Raw genomic sequence first — 19555 nt, 5'->3', positions numbered from 1 at the left:
GCTTTACCACCACGGGCTAGCGCACAATAGGCTAGAGGCCACGGTAAGCAGGCCTGTTGTCACAGCTCGTATTGATAAGATGAATGGATAAACATGCAGTCCCCAACAAAAGAGCTGGATCTGAATTGGGGGGGTTTGCAATAAGAGACTCATAAAGCAAGCCCATTTTAACAAGTAGGTGTCCTTAGTGAAGATGATAGTTTTTGATAGCCCTGTGACTGCAACATTTCTTTTGTCATTTGGTTAGTTGGTCATGTATGATGATTGAATCTGGTGATGATGGAACAAAGAGAGGAAATAAGCGGCATTGCTGCTTAAAATAACCTGGCGTGATCTAAAGCAGGTTTCTGTGCTTTATGATTTAACAGAGAACAGCCAGGATATTTTTAAGGATAGATGTCTTGGCTGTCCTTCTATGTGGATCATTTATCAGGATTTGCTTGGCTCAAAACCCATGATGGTTTTGTTCGGTTTTACTGGAAGTACCTCACACTGAAAGTCGCCACGCCCAGTATGTTCAAAGTAACAGAACCCCAACAATCTTTAGTACATTACAATATCTAAATCCTCACAAATTTTTTTTTTTTTTTATTTTGATCTTTAAAAAAGGCTTGTCCCATGAATATTGACTTCTTATCCTTATCCTTGAAATCTTATCCTTCATAATATCTACAATGTGGAGCCTCTCTCAACTTGATTAATGCTCCCTTAAAGACTTTTATAATTGTTATGAGTGCTAGATTATTATCTCTAAGTATTTAAACTCAAACTCAAAACTTTACCAACCATAAATCACACACCAAATAACATGCCTAATTCTTTATCTAATTTATTAACCAAAATAGGTCACATCAGATGGTTCAATTTGTACAGATGGTACAAATTGTTATTAGTGAATTAGTTTTTGGTTTGGCCTGGGTCATTCATTTTCATCACTGTATATTCATGCGCCAGTGTAACAGACACATGTCCTCAAATGCCAGCGCTCCCACAGATGGGAGGATATTTTGACACTTAAAGGGCTTTCGTGAGATGAGTCCATAAATGACGACAGTTAAAATGTCAACAGTGTGTGTGTGGGGGTAGGGGTAGGGGGTGGACTCCTACTGACTCGCCTGACACAATGATGGCGCGGATTAGCTAAATGACACCATCGGCCTCCCATAAAACCTATCATTGGCTTCAGCATCTCTGTGATTAACGTGTGATTGAGTCCAAACCACGGCAGGAAGAGGAAGGGGGAGGATGATGTAAACATGACCACGAGTCTGTCTATCCGAGTACATCAACCTTTCAGTATTCCCACTACAGTGAGAAAGAGAGAGACCATCAGACCATCATTTGCTACAAAAGAGAGAGATAAACAAAAAACGCACAGACAGACAGACAGACAGACGGTGTTTGGTGTTTTAAGTCCCCAACGTCGTCTTCCAGGCAGCGCTGCATGGAAGGCACTAGGGTTAGGCAAGGGTTAGGGTTAAGGTTAGGGTTAGGTGCCTTGAAGTGGACGGTCGCAGCGCTGCCTTAAAGGTCCAGTATGTAGGAAATAATGGCAAATAAACTGTAACCATTCCAAAAATGATCACCATATGTTGTCAGAGAGTAAGGAAACACGATGAACTGAAGTAATGGCTTATTTGACAACATTACTCTAACCCATAAAACCCCGTAAGACCCATGAAAAACAATGAGTTACGGGGCGGAATCTCTTGGAATTTTCGTTTATGTTTTGAACGATTAATTCTAGAATAGCTTATTAATAATGGGCTAGCACGTCCTCCTATTTGGGTTGCCAAATTAGCAAAAGCCAACTGTCAACAGCTGTCAGTTGTAGTCATGAACGCCTACGAGAGGCAGGCAAATTTACAAAATTAAAACAAGAAACAAATTAAGTGGACATCGGAGGAGCTTCCTGATATGGTGACGTCTTCGTCAAACGAAGAATATCAAGTCTGACGCAGAGCTGGCCATATTTCTCCACAACAGGTAGCCTAGGCTAAACTTCATCTGCATCGCTAACTTCAGCTAAATATGTTACGTTGGTTAGAGAGGTATTTTTTGTTTTCACTGTTTCCGTAATGTGTAGGTAGCTGGGTCATGGTTGGAGAAACGTTAAAGCAGCTGCAGGTCAACTAACGTTAGCTAAGTCTTCATTACATCTGGCAACCCAGAAGAGGCTCGCGTCTGGTAGTCTTGAGAACGTTCACCAGTGTTTTGATTTTGGCCTACAGAACGTTCGGTAACAATCCTACAAATCGCACCTTTAAAGTCGACGGTGGGGGGCTTAAAACACCATCGAGCCAGACAGTCAGACAGTCTATTCTGAGAGAGGGATGTGAAGTGAAAAAGAGACCAAAGATCAGCAGGGAGACAGATCCGCTACACCGAGGTGGGGAAGGCAGGGGTGGGAGACAACAGAAAGGTGTATCTGAATAACAACTGCAAATTAATTCACTGTGGCAACGGTGCTTCTCCCAAGCGGGCTCACCTGCCGGGACATGCACGCCGCGGCAGCTCCGGCAGCTCCAGCTGCCCCAGCAGTCCGCCTCCGAATTCCTTCCGCTCCGCGACAGCTGAGCGCCGGGGCCCTGAGCCACCGCAGCCCAGTAATTGACAGGTATGTTTAGATGGCTGGCCTTACGTAAACCCATGGACTAAGCACTACAGGCACACTCAACCACGCACGCACAGACACACTCAATCACACAAGTACAAAGACTCTCAAACATAAACAAACACACTCACTTGTTGTGAGCAAAGCACAAAGTCTACGACGCACACAGTGCGCATGCCACTTACATTCAGTCTTCCGTAGCAGAATGCACACATTTGTTCGCACGTTTGCCGAAGAAATCATGTTTACAAGCAAGTTGTTTTGGAACAAACAATTCAAAAACAAGCAAAACAATTCAGGTTTCAACCACAAAAAGGAACTAGAAAGCAATCTGTGGCATGAGTGATCAAGTGATTAAATTCTTTACAGTCGTCTAAATTCTCAAGGAATTTCCTCAGCATAATCTTGAGTAAATAAGCCATTGCAAAGAGAGCAGCTGGCTGTGTTTGGACCTCATTCAGCATAATTTTTCAATTTCCCCAAAAGCTTTATGGAAGCAGCCACGGTATAAATCCAGTCATGCAGTGGCATGAGAGAAAATACCTCATTTCATTATCCTTCTCTTTCAGAATTTATCACTTTTAAACACACGCACGCACACACACACACACACACACACACACACACACACACACACACACACACACACACACACACACACTTATAAGGAATTAATATGCATACCAACACATTACACATGCTGTATAGACCCCTATGACATACACAGACACACACACAAGCACACATTTCTGTACTGACTCAAAAGCATTCACTCTGTCAATAACCTCAATAAGAACTACTACAAATCATAAAAAGAAGAAAAAAACTATATTTAGCAAGTCAGAGGCAGGTCATGATCTGAAGACGGTCACAGGACCTGAATGGAGCTTCTCAACTCACCACATGGGACACAAGGGAACTGTGTCCACACTTCCTGCCATGAGAACTGGACATGGGATGTCCGGACCTATGGCCAGAGAGCTCAAAGGAACACCCTGATCACATCATCATGTCATTGGCCCTCATTCAGAGTGTGAGATCAGGCGTCCAATGGTTGGGTTATGCCCTGTTAGAGGCCTGGTCTATGAGGGGAATGGTAGACCCTGTGAAGAGGTCCTGTGTGCCAGGCGGCCATGTGGATGGACCTTTGGGGAAACGCCGCTGACTGATCAGCAAGACAAAATTAAATGTCATCTCCGCATGAGTTCAATTTAGAAACCAATCCCCGGAAGTGACTTCAGCATCTACCACTACCAGAGATGGCACACGTGATGATTGAACATTTACTTTGCTCTCTGCCTTGCACAGAAACACATGACTGAATATTCCAGTTACTAAAAGTGCATGCATTTATAGTTTTACAATAACCTCTGAAAATGTTTAGAATGCAAACTGCTGAATCATTTTCCCATATCATCAAATGTATTGTTTTTACCAACGGTGTATGTTGTGTGTTATCTAAAGGGACGGTGGTAGCATATTGGTTAAAGACCTGGGCTAGCATGCATTAGCCTGAAATGTGAGTTCAATACCCACCTTCCACCATTGTGCCCTTGAGGAAGGCACGTAACCCCAAGTTTCTCCGGGGACAATGGCCCTTGTAATGTAACTGACATATGTAAGTCGCTTTGGATAAAAAGCGTTTGCTAAATGAATAAATGTTTCTTCAACCATTTTACAACCATCTTACAACCATTTGTTATACCTTTCAGACTGTGATAACTCACTGATAAGATCCAATTTGCAGCTTGGTCTTTTGATATCAGACAAACATATCACACCCCTCGTCGCTTGCACAAGAGGAAAACTGTTGCACCTTTTCCACTCTGCAGCATGAAAGTGACTTTCATGTCCTGAGATAACACACACCTTATCAGCAACGGTGCCGTGCGGAAGTGTACCTAGCCCCAGTGGCTCAGCAAGGACAGCCGTGGTGAAGTGGAATCGGATGTGCTGACTCACTTTAATAACGACTGCTATTTGTTTTCTTTGTCTGTCGTCTCGTCTGGAGAGATGAAATAAAAGCGGCTGTGGAGACGGGGCAGGGGAAACTGGCCAAAGCCAAAGCCAGGCCGGCGGCTCCCGCTGTGGTCATAGAGTGTGTGTGTGTGTGTGTGTGTGTGTGTGTGTGTGTGTGTGTGTGTGTATGTGTGTGTGGTGTGTGTGTGTGTGTGTGTGTGTGTGTGTTTGTTGGCGATCCTGCCAATGTGAAATGGCTCGGTCAGTGACCAGTTGTCTGGACACCTGTCCCTACCATTGTTCCTCATATCAAATCAATGCATGGCATCAGCACTTGGCCAAGCAAAGCAGCTGCTCGTCTCATGCCTGTTCAAAATGCCATTCATTTCCTCACCTCCCTGCACACTCCAAAACAATCACTACACCACAATCCACTCGACAATGTCACTCACAGACACAGTAGAGTGATAACAACACACAAAGCATAGCGGAAATCAAATCTACGACCTTGCAACTGTTTTCTAGTGTTTTGTCGGGGAGTGAAATAGAAATAATAAATGAGATTGAATGGATAAATAAGATTCAGCAGACACCAGCTGAGACCTCCTTGTCATCTGAAGCGAGTTGCCATTGTGGTGTCTCATTCGGCTGAGGAGGAGTAATGAATACAGTGGCGTTTAGGGGTGCACGGGCGGTGGGGGCTTTAATGCGGAGTGCTCTGCTGGGTGTCTGTGGCGCTGGTAATTGGGTTGCTCAGTGAGTGTGGATAAGCTGCATGATTGGATCCCGTGTTGTTTTTAATGAGAGTTGGAGCCCGTGGCACCTGAGGCCTTGGAGCGCGGCTGCCTCGCCGTTTTATCAGAGGCCCCCAGCAGCCCCCAGCAGCTTCAACAACCCCCCCGGTGGTACACATACACACACACACACACATAGGCACACAGACACACAAAGACACATAGGCACACAAAGACACACACACACACGCAAATACACACACAAAGACACACACACACAGCATCTCCTCCTGCGCTCACAGCAGGCACGATGCTAATCCCTCACACTCACAAAAAAACATATGTTACCTCCTGCGAACACACTGTCCCCTCTCACTCTTTCTTTTTCTCTGTATGTCTCCCTCTCTCTATCTCTCTTTCTCAGTTAGTCTGTCTCTTTCTGGGCATCTTGTTCTTTATGTTTACATGTGTGTCTAAGTCTGCTGTCCTCTCTTTCTCATACACACACACACACTGCCAGTGTCTGCTATCTTTGTCCTTTTTATCACCCATCAACACACACATACAGTATATGCCATAACAGTCTGTACCTATACACAAACACATACACACAGACACATACAGACACTAAAAGTCCTCCCTAAATCCTCACTCCCTGATCCTCGTGAACCAGCCAAGGCCAGGTGACGACGACCTTGAACCTCGGCAGCCGAGCGAGCGAGCGAGCGCCCACAAATAAAAGGGCTGAGGACAGACAGCTATAGAAACACGTCTGGATTAAACGATAACAAAAGACCCCCGCGGAGACTGTTGTCCATTATAACATGTGCGTTTATATCTGGCTCTCCTAAAATCCTCCCTCCGTCCATAGTGTCTCCTCTGTAGTTCGCCTGAAAACGCCAGCATAAAAAAACTCAGTTTCTCAAGTTTTTTTTTTTTTTGTACACTTCGTAGTTACGTCATCATTGTTGTCACAGCCACAGTTATCATGTTTGCTTTAGCTGGAAAAAAAACACTCAGCATAAATAACAAATACCAGCCGAATGAGATTTAGTGGTCTGTTGAATTGAGTGGGTAGGTAAGTGACTCACCTCATTCAGCGTATTAGTCACTTGGGAGGTCGTAAATCTCCGGTCGCCTGGTGCTGTACACTGTGAAATCAGAATGAAGCGCTCCAAGAGCTCGGAGGCTGTCAGTGGCCAGGGACCACCCCCTTCAATCAGACACACCACTTATCTGGCTGCTTCTCTTTCTCTCTCTGTGTGTGTGTGTGTGTGTGTGTGTGTGTGTGTGTGTGTGTGTGTGTGTGTTTGGGGGGGGGGGGGCATTTGGGAAGACTGGTGAGAAGACCACTTATGTTGTTGCCATTGCACTGGAAACAAATGCCACATGGCCAGAGTAGAGTTCAACCATAAAGGGTCACAGTTAGACCACGCGGCCTGTGCCAGTTATCATCATTACTCATGTCACTGGTCAATAATATTATCTACATTGTACAAAGATTTTGCTTTGACAAGAAAGACAAAGAAATGGATGAAGGGACATACAGATTGTGTAAAAAAGAAGAGATAAAGCAGACAGGAATAGAGATGTAAAAAGAGAGGAGAGAGATGAGACTCAGATGAGACTGAGATGAGACTCATTAAGTTAGTGCATGACCACTTAATAATAAGTAATAAGATAAATAAAACAAGACCAACCCATTAAGAGAACAACGGAGATGGAAGGAACACAATAGTTTGGATGGAGTCAGGAGGGGAGGGAGAGAGTGAGGGACAAAGACACAGAAACTGATAGAGAAAAGACATGCAGGACAGGAGCAGGGGATGAGTGGAAGAGGAGTGAAGGGGATGTGCTGTGAAAAAAGTAGGACTGTGTGGGGTGATCATGACTGAAAGCTTCATCTCATTCATATGCACTCAATGGGGCCCACCGCTCAGCCTTTCACCCAGTCAGTTCATCCAAACCAGGGCACGCATACTATTACACACACATATACACTATACACACACACACACACACACACACACACACACACACACACACACACACACACACACACACACACAAACACACACACACACACACACACACACACACACACTCACAGGCCACACTCACAGATATGATCAGCACATCACAGGCTCTGATGTTCATTACAGTAAACTTTACCAACCACAAGCAAATTACACTAAATGCCTTGTGGGGTTCTAATATCATTTTCCACCACTTTCTTGCGCTAATTATCAAAGTGATGAAAGCATTTGTTTTGAATGCCACCAGGCTCAGAAAACCCCTTGCATTTTTTTTGGACTACGAGACCCCATTCATGAGAAGTCTATGAATTTAAGATGGGAGACTGACGTGTTTAAAGAGACACCAAGCAAGCTGTGAGTGAGAGGACCTCTGACCGCACTCCTCATGCGTTCATTAACTTTTCAACACCCTACGTCTGATTACCTCACACATCTTATGAGGAATTTTCAAGCAACCAGCAGTGTTCGCAGCAACCACGCTCTCCCACAGTTGGCAGTAGCACTGTGGAGCTGAAGGGAACAGATGAAAGAGAAGAAGAAAAAATAGACAGGTGGTAAATCTTCTGAAAAACCAAGAGTCCATGAAAGAGAACTTGGGAGATGGGAGACAGACAGGAAGAAAGAGAGAGGGAGAGAGAGAGAGAGAGGGAGTCTGTTGTTGTTTGAAAAGACATTTATTGTATATTATTCCAATATCCTGCAACTGTGAAGTAATGCCTGTTGGAGCGCTTAAAGTGTGTGTACTTTCTGAAGTGTGTGTGAGTTATGCCGGCAGGTAAGTGCCACAAACCAGCAGTGAGATGTGGCCGGGATCAAAAGCCCTCGGGCAGCACTCTGTCATCTCACACTTGGATGTCAACGTTCAAAACTGTCAGACAAATGGCCTTGACAAATATAACACTATTTCTTGGACTTCCTAACACACTGATGGATGAAATTTTATTATGAAATGACATGACAGTATTAACTTCACGTACATCTCTCTTGATTGGCTCATTTTTTTTGATAATGATAATGATAATTGAACTGATCTCAAATTTAGAAATGTGTTTATATAAGAGAGGCGGGAGGACATACTGAGATATGGACAAGCATTAAATATTTACACTTCTGATTAGATTTTGGTGTGTGTGTGTGTGTGTGTGTGTGTGTGTGTGTGTGTGTGTGTGTGTGTGTGTGTGTGCGTGTGTAAAAGAGATAGATAGATAGAGAGTGTGTGTGTGTGTGTGAGAGAGAGAGAGAGAGAGAGTGTGTGTGTGTGTGTGTGTGTGAGAGAGAGAGAGAGAGAGAGAGAGAGAGAGTGTGTGGGTGTGTGTTCAGTAAGTGCTTGTGAGCACAGGCGTGTGAGTATGGGAGGAAATTCAGATATCTGCTGTTAAGTGACCCTTCTGTCCCAGACCCTTCCATGCTTCATCTCTGTAAGACACATGTCTGTCCCCTCTACAGGGGACCTCTCCATTGACCGCAGTTCAGCCTAGAGCACCAGCAGCCTGCTTTGACAGATGCAACCCACATCCTGGAGGGATGATCCAAGCACAGAAGCATCTGAGGAATGGGACTTGGATCTAAACCAACAGCCTGGGGCAAGGCATGGGAACAGCCAGGGCCTCCTCTCTAAACAAAAGAGACTGGGGGAGCTAGTGCTGAAAAAAACAACAACCTGAGGTATCACTCCAGGTATAAATACTGGTTACATGTTGATCAGTTACATTGAATTTCATTGAGTGTGCAACAACATTTCTAATCTGCAGGGGAACAATATTGTATAAAAAAGCCTTGACTAAAATTGCAAACAAACTATGAATTATGAGAGTGGTTTCATCTGTATACAGACTCTGCTCAGCTAAGTGGAGGCTCATGTGATCTGTAGTTTTACATAAACTATTCATGAGTTGGTTGAAGCTAGATGTATTCTTTTGTGATGCATGATAACTTAACAGTTCATTTTTGTGTTTGTCTGCTTAATTTTGAGAGGTTTGGTTTATACTGCCATCATCTGGTTGATGTGGGGATTTCAATAATGTATCATTTTGAGAAGGTCCAAAGAATATATAGCAAATATGATTTGATGTATGGAATTCAAGGTTTTTTAATATACATTCTACTCAACAGATCTGTGCATTTCTTTAAGAAATAGTTTCCTTGTATATACTCCACTCTAACTTTAAGTAGGCTGTAGGCATGAAAACATCACACTGGACAACATATGCTTTGCTACTTGTTTACATCAGGTCATTTATTTAAAAAAAATATGAATAGTGAAGCTATCCGATGACTAGTGAATGAATGTGCAAAGATCCCATATATATTCTAAAAAAGATATAGCCTTTTGTGATGTGAAAACTAAAACTGTTTCACCTAGCTGTGTTTACACATGGTAAAACTAGTAAAACTAGATAGACAGATATGTGAAAGAGGAACAGCAATGGAAACAGTGTTTTTGTCGAACAGTTTTTAATACATTTATGTCATTTATGTCTAAGTAGGTCTCTGGTCATGTGTGGTCCTTGTGAGAGTCCTCATGTATGTCAGACTATGTTGCAAGCTATCTTCCTGTATTGTGTATGTGTGTCATCCTGTGTATGTGTGTCCTTGTCTTCTCCATGGTGCCCTAGTCGCTGAGTGGGTAGAGCAGGTACCCGCTGAAGCGGTTGTGGCCCTCCGTGTCTCCGCACAGCATGCGCCCGGAGAACAGCTGCATGTACACCTGGCAGCCACGACGCAGCTGCAGCACCACCGTCTGCGAGCCACTGTCCTCGGAGTCCTCGCGGTTGTCCTCCCACGTGGACGCCACCTCCACGCCGTCGCGCATCAGTTGGACCATGTGGTAGAGGCGTTCGCCGCTCGAACCCACGTTGGAGTAGACGCTGTAGGAGAAGGAGTAGACGCCTGTGCGCGGGGCTGTGAAGATGCCTGGGGACAGAGGAGTGGGTGGGTGACTCTGGAATGGGAACACCTCTATGGGTTTTTCATTTATGGGCCACCACTATTGGGAACATGTTCAATAAAATGTTGGGTCTGTCTGACTCAATCAATGCATTGTTTATTATAATGACCAACTTTTACACAATCAATTAAAAAAAATAAGCCTTTAAACTTTTTAAACAAGAATGTTCAAGACACTTTTTACATTTAGAGGAAATCTTTGTGTTTTGTGATATCACCGTATGCTGTGCACATAAAAGTGCTACCATTGATCTGAGAGGGAGTGTGTCTTACCGAGAGCTGGGTTGTAGCCGAAGCCCTGGTTGAGTTGGACGTTGGTGTAGGAGATGGGTACGTGGCTAGTGAAGGGCCCAAAGCACTGGGAGCCCATGGACATTGGGGACATCACAGCTGTAAAGGCAACCTTGCTGTCAGGACCTAGACAAAGATGGATATTTGTTTAGATCTTTCAGTAAAGGAAAGAAGTAGCATTTTACTGGAGTAAATCATCACCGTGTTCTTCAGTGACTGACATTTCTGTGGTATATGTTTTATTTATTTTTTTGTGCTGAAGATTTCCATTAAAGAAGATTGAAGGAATGTATACAAATATGTTAAAACATATGTCATGCTTGGACCCCTTTTAATCTTTTCTGTGACTGCCCGCAACCTCTGATCCCTTTTGACACCTTTTAAAGGTAGTAAAATTTACTAATTTGAAGTACAGTAAATCATATGACATTTATGTCTTTTCCAAGCTGGTCTCTCTCTGTGTCTGTAGTAGTACCTGTGAGCTCTCCGAGCTTGCTGTTGAGGGTGGAGAGTCCCTGCCAGAGACCCACCATGCGCCCGAACATGTCCTCCTCCAGCTGGAAGACGCTGCCGGCAACGCAGCAGCAGCCACGCTGGCGCTTGAAGGCGCACTCGCAGTCCCAGTTGCCGCACGGCAGCTCCCCCGTCCATGACACTGAGGAGCACGGGAACACAAAACCAACTCACCTCAACTACTGCAGCATATGTGACTTACAGGGGCGTAAATGTGGGCATAGGGTTCAAATTTTCTAGCAGTGCCCCTGGTGACTTATGAAGATCAATCAGTGTTATATTCACTTTTACCACATTACTCAGTGCCCTGCGAATATATATGGTACTTTGCAGTGCACTTCGGTCTTGAAGAGTCTCTATTGCCCCATATTGAAGGAACTTCCACAGATAGATAGGCCTATTAGATGTGACACGCAGACAGCAGAAACCTGTATGGATGTAGGCACAGAAATAGTGCAGGGAAAGATGCACAAAGCATTGAACTAATGACCACAGAGGGTGAGCAAACCTGCAGTCTCTCTCATGAGGTCAAACGCGGTGCCCGCCTCTGCATCCTGCTTGACAAACAGCATCCCCAACAAGCACAGTACAGTTACTGCAGTCCTCATAGTCTGGAGTTGAGATTTCACGATTCACAGTGTTTCACAATTCTGCAATAAACACCCATGATAAGAGGAGTGAATTCTCAGTTATTTTACAAAAATCTATTTCTGAGTGTTATTCAGAGCCGGACAGTAACGGAGTACATTTACTTGAGTACAGTACTTGAGTACAGTTTTGAGGGATCTGTACTTTACTCGAGTATCATTTTTGGGGAGTACTCATGACTTTACTCAAGTATATTTGAGAGGCAAATATTGTAACTCATGACTTTACTCAAGTATATTTGAGAGGCAAATATTGTACTCTTTACTCCACTACATTTCTATCCATAACCGTGAGTACCCGTTACTACTTCTAAAAAAAAGGAAAAAAGAAAATTCTCAAAAACCCTCAATTTGTTGTTTACCTCTCAAACGTGATTGGATTGTGCAGGCGCCACTGATTGGGACAGCCTATCAGCAATCACCTTCAGCTTTCCGCCAAAGTCAACTCCATGGTCAGATTTAGATAAGAGATGAAACCCTAGCAGGTCCATCCCGGGAATGTGCCAACCTGTGGCCCCACCTCGGCAGACTATTTAAAATTTCTGAACAAGTTAATGATAGTTTTCGCTTCAAGTGTTTCAATTACAAAATAGTATTTTGTATTTGAAATACGTATTTTAAATACATGTATTAGAAATACCGCCCATCCCTAGCAACATGGTAAAAAGTTGAAAATGACTTGATTTTACTTCCAATTCCTTTTACATTCTCCAAGGTATTAACATTAACATTTTTCATAACTCCATGTAGGACGTTTCTGTACGTACATGTAAGGACTGTGGCAGTAGTAATGCAATATTTAGAAAATTTGTTGGGCACTTTTTAGCGCACGTGGAACACTTAATTATAAAAAACAAATTACACGCACATGTTGAATGAAATTTGACTTGTGCTGCAATTAGTAAATCAATATACAATTAAGACAATAAAGAGACCAAAATGTGTTAATTTATGTTGCCTAACAAAACCTATACAACAGAAAACGTTCGTCTTAACACATAGATTTGCAATTGCAAACTCTACCGAAATTATTTGTAGCCTATGTGGTCGTCCTCACGTTATCTGTCATTGACTTGGGCTACAGCGTAAAACTTTAGCAGGTGACCAGTCATTAAAAAAAATGCTTAGTTGTTTGATGCTGTATGAGACATTTTACTGCACAACAAAATGATTACACGTTGGGCTTAGCGGGCAAACTGTACGATTTTACTTGATCTGTAAGACAATAAAGAGACCAAACAGTACGAGAAGGAGTTATAGTGGGCTACTGACTGTTGTCATTACATGAATGCAGATGGGCATTTTTCACAGGTAATGGGGAACTTCCCGTTTCTTCTGTCACAAATGAATGTGTTAATACATGTTGCCTAACAAAACATATACAACAGAAAACGTTCTTATTAACACATAAATTTGCAAAATCTACCGAAATTATTTGTATGTGGTCGTCACGTTATCTGTCATTGATTTGGGCTACAGCGTAAAACTTTATCTAGCTTCATCTAACTAGTTTATCAGGTGACCAGACGGCAAAAATGCTTGTTTGGTGCTGAATGAGACATTTTACCGCACAACAAAATTATTACATGTGGGCTTAGAGGGCAAACTGTAAGATTTTGCTTGATCTGTATGTTACCTGGCTGATGGGGCACGGGAGAAGCAGCCTGTCAGCGACCATGCCCGCTATCTGAAGACGCTTACTGAACTGCTATGGTGCTGCGCATCTGGCGTGCCCTGCACGCGACCGTGCGAGTTCACGTGACAAAGGACGAGAGCTAGGCTGGTCGGGTGTGCGCAAGGAGGTGGCTCATTTCATTACATTACATTACATTACTACAGAGCCCTAGAGGGGTCATCGCAAAATGTTTTGCATGTTGAGAGAATGTGCGCTCGTTTTACTACATTGTGCGCTCGTTTTACTAAATTGTGCTCCTGTTTAACTAAATTGTGCCCTCGTTTAACTATATTGTGCACTCGTTTTACTAAATCGTACGCTCGTTTTACTAAATTGTGCGCTCGGTTTACTAAATCGTGTGCACAATTTACTATATTGTGCTCTCGTTTTACTATAGTGTGAGCTCATTTTACTAAATTGAGCTCTCATTTTAAGCATAGTAAAACGAGGGCACAATTTATTAAACGAGTGCACTATTTACTAAAACGAGCGCACGATTTACTAAAACGAGGGCACGATTTATTAAAACGAGAGCACAATTTGTGAACATGGTTATAGAACATTGTGAGCACGATCTACCGACATTTTCTCACTGCTCGCTGTGCTGTGGTGGCAACTTCATGTTACCTTGACATGGACTAGGCCTACAGCTGTCTGTAACAGTTCATATTGGTAATGTGATGATAACCGTAAGCAGCTAATTAAAGACTTTAGGTGGTCATGTTTTATAGCGGACTTCTACTCTTTGTAGCAGGGGCACTGTGGTGTCAACCGCCAGCTATGGAGACCCATAATGGGGAAATTCTACTACAAAGGCTACTCGCGGGCTCTGTTGTAGCCTAATGACCGGTTTCCACTATCTCCTGGATTGTTGACTTAACTGTGAGGTCTAGAAGTCAATCGAAGCACATCACAGCGACAAGCTCCCAAACAATTACAACACGTAGACCTACTGTTGGTACAAATAGGCTACCGCGTTATTAGTAGTATCGCCTAATACCCACCCAATACAATAAGGTTCCCTCTAGCGCCCGATGGGCCTCACCATATAACCCACGCCAAGCACACCAATGATGCACACAACGAGGTAAGCTTTGATACGGACTATGAAACGGGAGACATAAACAGTGTCGTTCACGATGCTCAGCTTCTCAGGCTATGTAGCCCAGCTCACACCGTTCGCGATAAACACCACAGCTCTGCATACACTTGGACCTCAACAAACACTCAAAACTTCGCCAAACATTCAGCTGGACGATGTTGGCAAGGGGCCTGTACAAACACACACAATCATCTGCTCTCCCACCTACAGCCTACCTAACGGGGCTATAACCAGGTGCATTGCAATCAATGAGATTCCCTCTATGTCACTACAAGTGACACACCTCCCGACGTCATTCCCGGGATACCCCTTGACACCACACTATGTTTTTGTGCACACAATTGAATTTCTTCGAGCCCACGTTTTAATTATTCGTGGGTGCGTTTTAGTAGATCGAGATCTCGAATATACTATAACGTGCTCATGTTTACATGTGTCAAGACAATATTGAGTGCACGTTTTACAAATTGTGGCCACGTTTAAGTAGATCGTGCTCACAATGTTCTATAACCATGTTCACAAATTGTGCTCTCGTTTTAATAAATCGCGTGCCCCTCGTTTTAGTAAATCGGCGCTGTTTTAGTAAATAGTGCACTTTCGTTTAATAATTGTGCCCTCGTTTTACTATGCTTAAAATGAGAGCTCAATTTAGTAAAATGAGCTCACACTATAGTAAAACGAGAGCACAATATAGTAAATTGTGCACACGATTTAGTAAACCGAGCGCACAATTTAGTAAAACGAGCGTACGATTTAGTAAAACGAGTGCACAATATAGTTAAACGAGGGCACAATTTAGTTAAACAAGAGCACAATTTAGTAAAACGAGCGCACAATGTAGTAAAACGAGCGCACATTCTCTCAACATGCAAAACATTTTGCGATGACCCCTCTAGGGCTCCGTACTAAAGAGCTGGGTCTTCAGGAGTTTTTTGAAAGTGGAAAAGGATGTCCCTGCCCTTGTAGGAACTGGCAGTGTGTTCCACCAGCGAGGAACAACAGATGAGAAAAGTTTGGATTGGCTTGAGCGTACCGGTGGTAGAGCTAGACGTCGTTCGTCAGAGGAGCGCAGCGGTCTGGAGGTAGTGTAAGTCTGTATGAGGGCATTCAAGTAGGTGGGAGCAGAACCGAGACTACTTTGTAGGCAAGCGTTAGAGACTTGAATTTGATGCGGGCCGCCATAGGTAGCCAGTGTAGCTGGATGAGCAGCGGGGTAACATGTGCCCTTTTGGGTTGGTTGTAGACCAGGCGCCGCCGCGTTCTGGATCATCTGAAGTGGTTTCACTGCGCAGGCTGGGAGACCTGTCAGGAGGGCATTGCAGTAGTCGAGTCATTGAGATGACTATTGCCTGAACCAGAAGTTGGGTAGCATCTTGAGTCAAGTAAGTCCTGATTTTCCATTATGTTGTAGAGTGCTAAACGGCATGACCGGGCTTAACTGAGGCAACATGATCTGAGAAGTTTAGTTGGTTGTCGAGAACAACTCCTAGATTTCTTGCAGTCCTGGTCGGTGAAACAGACAGGGAGTCAAATTTGATGTTGATGTCGTGGGTGTATGGTAGGTTTAGCTGGGATGACCAGCAGTTCAGTCTTTGAGAGGTTCAGCTGGAGGTGGTGTGCCTTCATCCATGTAGCTATGTCTGAGAGGCAATCCGAGATCCGTGCTGAAACCAGGGGGTCGTCAAGTGGAAAGGACAGATAGAGCTGTGTGTCGCCTGCATAGCAGTGGTATGAGAAGCCGTCTTGAATGGATAATCTGTCCCAAGGAGGTGGTGTAGATAGCAAAGAGGAGGGGCCCAGCACTGAGCCCTGGGGACCCCTGTGGTGAGATGGTGAGGTGCAGATAGCTGACCAAGCCATGATACGTTAAACGAAAGGTCCTGTGAGGTAGGATTCAAACCAGGAGAGAGCAGAACCGGAGATTCCCATGTCAGCGAGTATAGAGAGAAGGATACGGTGATTAACCGTGTCAAAGGCAGCCGATAAGTCAAGCAGAATGAGTACTGATGACCGAGCGGTCGCCCTGGCTTCTTTAAGGCTTCTGTTACAGACAGCAGAGACGTTTCGGTAGAGTGGCCGCTTTTGAACCCAGACTGATTTGGATCCAGAAGGTTGTTCTGTGAAAGGAAGTCAGAGACCTGTTTGGAGACTGCTCGTTCAATGCCTTTGGATAGGAAAGGCAGTAGTGAGACAGGGCGGTAGTTCTCGACTTGAGCAGGGTTGAGAGAAGCTTTCTTAAGTAACGGTGTTACCCGGGCCATTTTGAACGCTGTTGGAAATGTGCCGGAGGTTAGCGAGGCATTGATCACATGTGTGATAGCTGGAGCCGATGGTCGGGCTGATGGACTGAAGTAGGCTCGAGGGTATAGGGTCCAGCGAGCATGTGGTAGGGACGGCTGCATGTCAGGAGTCTGGACACTTCACTCTCGAGAGAGGCGTGAATGCTGAAAAAAAAGATGTTCCAGCAGTCCCTAGAGGTTGTAGGAGTGCGGTATCTGAGTCAGATGCGTTGAGTGGGCATGTAGAGAATTGACTGCTGATTGCCGCCACTTTGTTTGTAAAAAATGAGGCGAGGGTATCTGCAGTAAGGCTGGAAGGCAGCTGAGGGTTGAGTAGCGATTTGAAGGTTGAGAAAAGTTTTCGAGTGTCTGTAGCGCTGTTGATTTTGTCATTGTAGAAAGCAGTCTTAGCAGCAGTCATGCTGGCTGAGAAGGAGGTCAGAAGTGTCTAGTTTTTGAGGTCGTCAGCTAGTTTGGATTTGTGCCATTTCCTCTCCGCGGCTCTGAGTTTGGTGCGCTGCGATCGGAGGGTATCATTGTTTCGGGGCATTGTTTCAGTCGTTTTTAATGGCTCAGGTTTTCAAAAGATCATTTCAAAACCGACCTCAGTAAAATCTTAATAATATTAATAATAAAAAAAAAAAAACAAGTTTCAAAAGGGCATTTTCGTTGATAAAGGGCAAACTTCCTAGTGCTTTAGCACATCCTAGTGTCTATGTATGCACGCCTATGGTACTTTTACTCAAGTAATGAAGCTGTGTACTCTGTCCGCCTCTGCTGTTATTGCAGTTTACATCTACAGATTACATCAACATGTTTTGAAACCAATTATTGCAAATTTAGCACACAAACATAAATGCACTGATTAATTTATAAATAAAACCAAGACAACTTATGTAATTTTGCAAAATGACTAGCAAAATTATAACTTAACATAAAGAAACTACAAAAAATGACAAGAAATCACAAATAGCACACCTATAATTTTTGAAAGTATGGGCAACATAAATCTAAATCTAAACAAGTTATAAATATGTTAAAATAACCGCAGACAAAATGTTTAAAGAAAACATCTAAACAGATTAATTTTAGCGCTTATTTTGACTTAACTCTGCACTTAACTTAACTGGCCCACAATAAAAGAAAAAGTTATCATTTACCCAGTACTTGGTTTTCTGTCTCTACTTACAGCAGCAGCCAGTGAAGACTCCTGCCAGCCAGGGAGAGTGTGTCAGTGTATTAGGCAGTATGCTGGTCTGGGACTTTTATGCAGGGGGTGGTGTCACTCTGGGCGCCTGAAGATATTGAACACACGCCCACTTCCATCAGGTGTTGAGAACTAGTGCACGTATAAGTAGGGCACTCACCTTGGATGGTCTCACACCCGTATTATAGACAAACACACACACACACACACACACACCTAGATCCCACTGATATGTCTGTGACAGAGTATCCTCACTGGGCGGGAGCATCTGAAAAACTCTGAAAAGCCATTTGTTCCACAATAGTAACTCTTCCCTATGACACCTGGATCCTATTGCCTGTGTCTCCGGGGACAGCGCTATGTTATGGAGGAGCTAAAAAAATAAGAAAAATGAGTCGGCTTATGATCCTACTCATTGTGATAGCTGGTCAGTGCAGCATTGAATTGCTCTGGTGAAATGGGCCCATCTGATAGGGATGCCACGCATGTTTTGTTTTTGTTCCCTACTCATAGATGAGTATCAGTCTTTTACTTTTCATATTTTCCTCTAATGTGATTTGTCCTTCCTAGGAGTCTTTAGTGTGAAGACCTAGTTCACCAAAAGATTACAAATCATAACAAACATCAACAATTGGTTAGAGCTTAACGTTTAAAAATCTGTATAGTCAAGAGGATAAGCCAATATTTTTGATGCTGTTGGGCAGTTGTGCAAATAAAATCATTCATCACTGATGAGGTCGTGCTTCTGAAGGTTTGCAAAGCAAGTCAGTGGATGACTGTTGGAGTCTAAAAAGGCTTGAAATAGTCTGTATGTATCCGCATGCGTTTCCTCTTGATCTTTGTGACTGACACAGAATCCACTAACCACAGTGCAACCCTTACCTAAGAGAATGTCTAACTTACTAACTACTTATTATGGCTAAACCCTACTGCTGTACAGTTTAGGGAGGTTCAGTTTAGATTGTTGTGCACTTATCAGGTGCAGGATGAAAAACTGTCAGTAAATGCTTAAAAATATCTCAAATTTTTTTTTTGTATTTTACTTTGTCATGTTGGCTGGACAACATTTCAATCTTTCAGTCTTCAGAACCTTTTTAAGTATTTATAAACCATTTCGTAACAGGCTGAAACGTTTGTTCGTTAACCCCTGTTGCGAAATGGATTAAAAGCAAGAAGGAAAAGATTTTTGGAGTGTGACCATTCTGTTATTTTCTGTGAGTTCCCTGGATCACACACCCACAAGTAAAGAAACAAGAGAACAATCGGGAGAGCGCGGTGTTTGCCAAGATAAGTATTTATAAGCCCCATTGACACCTTTGCTTTGTTTTATGTGTTTGATAAAATTATATAAATGTCCTCTGTATATGCTTTTTTTAACCAACCCAGAATATATGTATGTAAACCTTGTACTGGTATTTTAAAGGATTGTCAAACTATCACGATCTGGTATTCATTATACTGTGGGGAAATAGAATAGTTAAGTGTACCTGTAAAGTAGGTAAAGTAAAATATAACTTTAATTAAATAATAGTCAAGTATTGTTCTCAATAAC

At 43.3% G+C, this 19555-nt stretch overlaps 2 protein-coding genes across 5 annotated transcripts in view; both read right to left on the bottom strand.

The window, feature by feature from the left end:
- stard13b (StAR-related lipid transfer (START) domain containing 13b) overlaps nt 1–6439 on the bottom strand; it is a 98356-nt gene extending 91917 nt beyond the window's left edge. Inside the window, exon 1 of one of the 2 annotated variants that reach the window (XM_048264330.1) lies at nt 6399–6439. The gene's annotated coding sequence lies outside the window, so the exon portion shown is untranslated. The remainder of the gene's footprint in view (nt 1–6398) is intronic. The other variant, XM_048264331.1, reaches the window with a different exon arrangement.
- A 3111-nt stretch (nt 6440–9550) lies between these two features.
- On the bottom strand, nt 9551–18041 carry cbln18 (cerebellin 18). 3 transcript variants are annotated; one of them, XM_048264328.1, is made up of 5 exons: nt 17986–18041; nt 11602–11743; nt 11056–11235; nt 10563–10706; nt 9551–10256 (listed from the first exon to the last, which is right to left on the bottom strand). In XM_048264328.1, the coding sequence occupies exons 2-5, from the start codon at nt 11699–11701 to the stop codon at nt 9955–9957; spliced, it is 726 nt and encodes a 241-aa protein (XP_048120285.1). In that variant the 5' UTR covers nt 11702–11743; nt 17986–18041; the 3' UTR covers nt 9551–9954. The 3 variants fall into 3 exon arrangements, with proteins under 3 accessions (XP_048120285.1, XP_048120283.1, XP_048120286.1); XM_048264326.1 differs by having other exon boundaries at nt 17957–18017; XM_048264329.1 differs by lacking the exon at nt 17986–18041 and adding an exon at nt 13377–13508.
- Nucleotides 18042–19555: the final 1514 nt, after the last annotated feature.

This window comes from Alosa alosa, chromosome 15, assembly GCF_017589495.1.
Source record: "Alosa alosa isolate M-15738 ecotype Scorff River chromosome 15, AALO_Geno_1.1, whole genome shotgun sequence".
Taxonomy (NCBI): Eukaryota; Metazoa; Chordata; class Actinopteri; order Clupeiformes; family Clupeidae; genus Alosa; species Alosa alosa.
This window is presented reverse-complemented; position numbering and strand designations above follow the sequence as displayed.

What these genes read in the sequence shown, in the direction of transcription:
- cbln18 (XM_048264328.1), bottom strand. Translation starts at nt 11,701, where the DNA reads ATGAGGACTGCAGTAACTGTACTGTGCTTGTTGGGGATGCTGTTTGTC. An exon ending in CCTCATGAGAGAGACTGCAG is followed by an intron (nt 11,236 to 11,601) that starts GTTTGCTCACCC and finishes CGTGCTCCTCAG; the next exon opens with TGTCATGGACGGGGGAGCTG. An exon ending in CGGCTACAACCCAGCTCTCG is followed by an intron (nt 10,257 to 10,562) that starts GTAAGACACACT and finishes CTCTGTCCCCAG; the next exon opens with GCATCTTCACAGCCCCGCGC.